The sequence below is a fragment of the Henckelia pumila genome, chromosome 1 (genome assembly GCF_033568475.1).
Source record: "Henckelia pumila isolate YLH828 chromosome 1, ASM3356847v2, whole genome shotgun sequence".
NCBI classification, from domain to species: Eukaryota; Viridiplantae; Streptophyta; class Magnoliopsida; order Lamiales; family Gesneriaceae; genus Henckelia; species Henckelia pumila.
The window spans coordinates 38,859,239-38,865,971 of NC_133120.1; the positions used below are offsets into that span (position 1 = coordinate 38,859,239).

At 33.5% G+C, this 6,733-nt stretch overlaps 1 protein-coding gene across 1 annotated transcript; it reads right to left on the reverse strand.

The window, feature by feature from the left end:
* Nucleotides 1-3,675: 3,675 nt before the first annotated feature.
* LOC140875313 (photosynthetic NDH subunit of subcomplex B 5, chloroplastic) lies at nt 3,676-5,974 on the reverse strand. Its single transcript, XM_073278974.1, has 6 exons — nt 5,657-5,974; nt 5,497-5,557; nt 4,542-4,604; nt 4,385-4,443; nt 4,017-4,298; nt 3,676-3,923 (listed from the first exon to the last, which is right to left on the reverse strand). Exons 1-5 carry the CDS (start codon nt 5,906-5,908, stop codon nt 4,062-4,064), a joined length of 672 nt encoding a protein of 223 aa, XP_073135075.1. The 5' UTR covers nt 5,909-5,974; the 3' UTR covers nt 3,676-3,923; nt 4,017-4,061.
* Nucleotides 5,975-6,733: the final 759 nt, after the last annotated feature.

Consider the following 6,733-nt stretch of genomic DNA (forward strand, 5'->3'; position numbering starts at 1 on the left):
ATAAGTGATAACCACTTGGAAAGTCCGAATAGGGTAGTTTGATCATTCATCATATGAATATCCATTTGCATGCTTCGAACATCTCTATGTTCCCTACCAATGAAACGTGGTACTCTGCATCGCAAATGCTAGTCTTAAACTCGAGCGATCCTTATCCTTATTTTCGGACGGCTCAATCGACTAGGAACTGTTTAGAATGTACAGTGACTATAAGATGTGTTTCATGATAGTCATCCCCATGTACTACCACATCTTACATACACTATAGTATATTCAAGGTCTTTATCAAAACAACAATAGTATATCACAATATAACAATATGAAGAAAGATAAAGTCATTGCCATTAATAAAATGTAAATTATATTAAACAAAGATTGTTTTCACAAAGAGTCATAAAAGCCCTTAGCCACAAGTTGGCTATCCGGGCACCCACTCTTTCAAATGATGTTTCAAGTAATAAGGACTAATGGTGTACAACCAAAACCGCGGACTTTATCCACTCGATAAGTGATAACCACTTGGAAAGTCCGAATAGGTTAGTTCGATCATTCATCATATGAATATCCATATAAATTAACATGTCATTCATTTTTCATATCATATCATTATCATCTCATCATAACATTCCATCTTTGCATGACTTGTATGCCATAAAACATTCATCATGACATCATGATTCATTTCATAAAATTTTAGGTCGTGATCTTAAAACTTACTCGATAACTTTATGCATATCATAGATGATTAAAAATCATATTTTCATATTGAATATAGCTTTCATGAATGAACATAGACATGTACATGCATCACATAACATAATCGATCCACGTAAGTCGTTCTTTTCGTTCTTGAGTTAAAACTTGAAACTTTTTGCATAAAAACTCTTAAATATATTTTAGAAGCCTTAAAAGATCATAACCAAGAATTTATGACCCTAAAATAACATATCAAAATCATGAATTTCAAAGTTTAGGCACGGCCGCTCTACTTATTCGGCGCGGGCGCGCATGCCCTGCGCAGATGGGTCTTATTTCTCTCTCTCAAACTCTATTTTACAGTCAGAATTGGAAAAAGGTAGTAAACATGACAATTGTAGCCCTTGATCTTGGCTTTCCAATGACAAAAACCTCATCTCAATTGGAGTTTTCAGTAAAAAGGTATACGCATTCTCCCGAGAAGGGTCAGTTCAGGAAATTCAAAACAACCGACACACTTCGGGGCGATTTTGGTCAAACATCCAAAACGATTTTGACAAAACTCAAAACACTAAAATTGTAGACATTTAAACTAGCTTTCAAATAAATTAAGCCTCATCTCATTTGGATTAGTACACTAGTCTTGATCCTCAAAATTGTGACGAGTGTCGCTAATCCGGAACAACGCAACACATGTAATAATTCAAATATGCCGCACCGATTTTAATTATTCGTATAACATTCCATCTTTGCATGACTTGTATGCCATAAAACATTCATCATAACATCATGATTCATTTCATAAAATTTTAGGTCGTGATCTTAAAACTTACTCGATAACTTTATGCATATCATAGATGATTAAAAATCATATTTTCATATTGAATATAGCTTTCATGAATGAACATAGACATGTACATGCATCACATAACATAATCGATCCACGTAAGTCGTTCTTTTCGTTCTTGAGTTAAAACTTGAAACTTTTTGCATAAAAACTCTTAAATATATTTTAGAAACCTTAAAAGATCATAACCAATAATTTATGACCCTAAAATAACATATCAAAATCATGAATTTTGAAGTTTAGGCGCGGTCGCTCTACTTATTCGGCGCGGGCGCGCATGCCCTGCGCAGATGAGTCTTATTTCTCTCTCTCAAACTCTATTTTACAGTCAGAATTGTAAAAGGTGGTAAACATGATAATTGTAGCCCTTGATCTTGGCTTTCCAATGACTAAAACCTCATCTCAATTGGAGTTTTCAGTAAAAAGGTATACGCATTCTCCCGAGAAGGGTCAGTTCAGGAAATTCAAAACAACCGACACACTTCAGGGCGATTTTGGCCAAACATCCAAAACGATTTTGACAAAACTCAAAACACTAAAATTGTAGACATTTAAACTAGATTTCAAATAAAGTAAGCCTCATCTCATTTGGATTATTACACTAGTCTTTATCCTCAAAATTGTGACGAGTGTCGCTAATCCGGAACAACCCAACACATGTAATAATTCAAAACTTTAACTCAAACTAACTCAACACTTCAAATTCAACACATACTTTCAAAATCATTCCTTTTTCAACTCTAACCCATAATAATCCATCAACACACATCATTTATCAAGAATTTCTCAACCCATACTTCAAGAACTCGTCAAGAACGGTTTACGTTTCACGATTTCATAACATCATAATTTCATGCTCTTGAAATTCTAAAAAAAATCATTCATATATGCCTCAACATACATAATTTCATATTAACATAATTATATCTTGAATGGTGGTTTCAAAAGCTTTAAAAAAACTTGCCTTGAATTGAGGTTAAGATGATCCGGATTTTCGGAGACGAACTAACCATGAAGAGGAGCAAGAATGGAGTTTAACTTCGAAATTTCTTGAAGGAACCGTGTAGTGCTCCGGGAAGAATCAGAGAATAAGGATGAAAAGAAAAAGAAAGAAGAATAAGATAGACGTGAAGGAGAGGAATTATAGGGAGACAAACTCATAATGAAGTGGGGATCGTGGTAGAAGAGTGTTCCTTTTAACACTTAATTCGCGTCGTGGTGAATAATTAAAACGTAGTCTACCACTCTTCCTTGACTCGACTGATAAAAATACTATCTCCCAACTTGTTTATTCAAAGTATATCAATATTATACTTAAAATACTCGTGAAAATACGTTCTAACACTTCGTTCGTAGGTTAGCCTCGTCCCGCGAGTCCAGAATCAAACTCAACCTGGAATCATTTACTTAATCGAAATTGTTAAACATAAATAAACATAATCATGAAATCATAATAATTAAATAATAACTTAAAAAATTTAAGGCATAAAATCATTTAAAAATTATTTTAAAATCATCGTGAGCAAGTTTAGTGGATTCGGACCTTACAGAAGTATTTCAAATCAATGAATTTCAAATGCATTTTTGTTGTTTAGAGAAGTAGCACCACAAACATCAAATCCACTTCTTTTATGTTTATATGGTAATTCATGGTATTTAGGATGTATTTTAAGTTCATCCAATAAAATGGTGATTTAGAATCCTTTTTAATCCATCTAAGTAATGTGTAAATAATTAAGATATGAATTTGAGATTTCTCTATGTTTCATGGTTAACACTAAAATTATAATCGAAATTCATGGATTTGAAATACTTCAATCCAAACGCAACCTAAGAGATTACTTACTAAATTTGACTTCAAAAAATCTTGCATCCTAGTCTTACCCATCATCAATAGACGCTGTGAGGTATAATAATTCATTTTCTTATTTGGACGTCATGGCCTATGGGTATTACTTTGTATAAATTGAAATGTCACTGGAGTGTTTTTCTTCGTATAATTTTGCTGAATTTTAATTATTTGGATTCTCACTAAACGACGTGATCTAATGATATTGAAATAGAGAAAATTACTCCTCATAGACTATCCAATTTAAATATATACTCAAAGAAGATAGTGTTAACAAATCATGCTTAAATTTTCACATTTCACAATTATAAATGAATCATCGTACTAAATCTAATGTCATATTTAATGTATATTTATACGCCCCTGTGAGCAATACATAATCATTAAATCACTAGTTGCTAGTGTTATCAAAATTGAAAACAATAAGATACCTATATATACATACGCATATACATTATAAAAACATCAATACATTTGAAGTTGTTGGAGATCGTCTTCAACAATCGCCAAATGCCCGTTCTCCTCGAATTCCTGGAACGACGCAATTGGGAATGTTGCATAAAACATGATGAAAGGTAAATTCATGAGGTAGGAATGGTAGAGAAAAAGAGAGTTCTGATGTACCTCTGCTGTCTAAATCGATGGATTTAAGTTATTTATCAATTCCTATTATATTGACCTCTTTGTGATATCTCTTTTCATAAAAGTGACATCCAATAGTTCCCCATATTTCTCATTGAAATCCCACATGTCCATCGTGTTGTAATCCGCTATCAACTTGTCACGAACTCCTCTCTCCATGTTATATATCTGAGGCTCAAAATTGTGCGGCTCGCTCGGCTTGTTCATTTCAATGACGCAAAAGACTACTGTGAAAATGGCTGCACCAATGAACAAGTACTCTCCCTACAAGTTGTGCAGACATTATGTACTTAGATAGATCCAACTAAAAACAGTCGTTTAAAATGGAAAATATAAACATTTGCCAATACCGGAACATCAAAGTACATTCCAGCTGCAACTGATGGAAGGAATAGCCAAGAAATTAAACCTAATGTAAAATACAATGCATGAGTTGATTCCACATCCAGGTAGTAGCTATAGTGAGGATCACAGTGAAAATCGTTTGAGGGGAATTTATTTTCGTACCTTGGAATCCAGTCGGAGGTCCGATTGATGCGTATTCTGCTGAAATTGTTTCCCAGAATGGTCCTGTAAATTAAAGTTTGACAATGTAAGAATTCGGCTCAATTATTTTTTGAGCTGCTCTAGCTCCATTCGATCTGTTCGACCATTACTGGAGCTTGACCTCGAACCTTGCCAATATATGAAATCGAAATGTCCTTCCTTATAACAAGAACCAAATGCAAAACCCCACAGATTTTGAATATTCTACTAAAGTCCCTGACATCCAATGTCTACATGGGCATCCAAAATAACTTAAACTCACCTTATATCCTATTAAAATCAAAGGTTCCTCTCTTCTTCCATATTAGTTAACATATTGGAGAAAGAAAAAGGTTTGAAAAGTAGCCATTGCGAGAGATAAGATCATCTGTATAATTTATTACAAGAATCCTAAGTTATTATTATTACTTTTTAGTCTTTTCTTCATGTGACACATATCAGCGAAGACAGGACCACCCTACAAAAACGAAACTGTCCCTCCGTAACCAGTCGCCCTTATCGTCTTTGGTAAATTTACCAAGGACTAGAGTCATAGTGATCATCCTATTCAACTACTTCTTTTCATTCCAAGCAACTCATAGTATTTTGGGGCGTCTGAAGATTCGATAATTACTCTGTGATTTGTCTTGCACTGCCCCTTCCAACGGGTTTCGAATATAAAAATCCTTTATCAGCCCATGAACTGATCACCAAAGGGCTAAGGAAATCCATATAGACTATATATCTGGTCCTACGTCACTTCTCCGTAAAGATAACAAAGGAAAACTGAAATTTAACTACCTAAAAAAGAAACAAAATTGCAATGACATCGACTTCCAGAACCAAATATACGATTAATTTTCATCCAAACCTGAATTCTTGAACAAATAAGGTAACACTTGAGTAAAATGAAACAGTAAAAAAGGAAGAAAATTACCATTTTTTCCACCTTCGTTGTAGGTGTGGTGTTGATCATATTTCCCATAAACAAAATCTTCCTGCAATGATCAATCATGAAACAATGTAAACTACCCACTTTATTAGAACAAGCCCAGAAAAATTCACCAACTTCTTCTTAAAATCCACAACTAGAGTACCGCGTCAATCCCATTTGTCGCCCAAGAATCCTTCGGATCTTCGTTAAGATCAGGCTCAACTTCGGCCAGCCCCGCAAACAATCTTGTCGAGCAAATGTTGCCATAATTAACTCCGATTCCGTGAAATTTCGAACATGGGCTACTCCGAACGAAGTCCAATTTTTCAATCACACATGATTCCGACCTCTTTTGCGACAAAATCTTGGGGATCGAGCTACTGGGAAGAGCTGAGAGTGTCACTGAAACCGCCATTTTTTCAGCAGCTCTATGAATTCGTTCGTCTCCATTTTGTGTTTTTAATTTTTAATTAATTCGGATGAGGAAGTTGGCGAATTTCCAATTAAAAAGTGACATGTGTAATCAATGATTTTGATTGGATTATTACTTTATACACGCCTCTCGTCTCGGTGAGTTTAGAGGTGGGAGGAATTGTAGATGAGAGATGGAGAATTTTCATTTGTTATCTTATCCAAGAAATAAATGGTATTTTATTTTTTAAAAAAAATAAAAAATAGAATTTACTCTATCTGTCTCGATTACACTGTCCTATTTTGTTTTTCAAACAGATTAAGAAAAATTTATTGGGAAACTAATTTTTTTATAAACTTCCTATTTTATCACTATTTAATATATTAAAAAATGATTGCACAATTTTCAAGGTGTAGTTAATAGAGGTATATTAGTAAAGAAGTATAAAAAAATATTACTAAATATGGTATATGACTATATATTTGAAACAAAAAAAAAACGTGGACAACATAATTGGGACGGAGGGAGTATATAGTTGCCTTTTTATATTTGAGAAGATCTCTTGTTAGACCGTGTCACAAATTTATATTTGTATACACGCATTATTTAATATATATTTACAATAAAAAATAATATTTTTTTACATATAAAACAATATTTTTTTATGAGAAGATTCGTTCACAAAATTGATCGTGGAATGTGATTTGTGGAATGTTTGAGTGTTGAAATATTTATCGTGGAATGTGACATATTTGAAAGGTGAAATATTTTATCATGATGTGGATTTGGACTACAAATGTTTGACAGAAATATTCAGCAACCCTAAGG

Bases quoted from the DNA above. Each gene is read 5' to 3' on its own strand.
- LOC140875313 (XM_073278974.1), bottom strand. From the start codon at position 5,908: ATGGCGGTTTCAGTGACACTCTCAGCTCTTCCCAGTAGCTCGATCCCC. The intron at 5,558-5,656 runs GTACTCTAGTTG...TGATCATTGCAG, and splicing joins CGACAAATGGGATTGACGCG to GAAGATTTTGTTTATGGGAA. The intron at 4,444-4,541 runs GTACGAAAATAA...ATTTTACATTAG, and splicing joins ACCTCCGACTGGATTCCAAG to GTTTAATTTCTTGGCTATTC.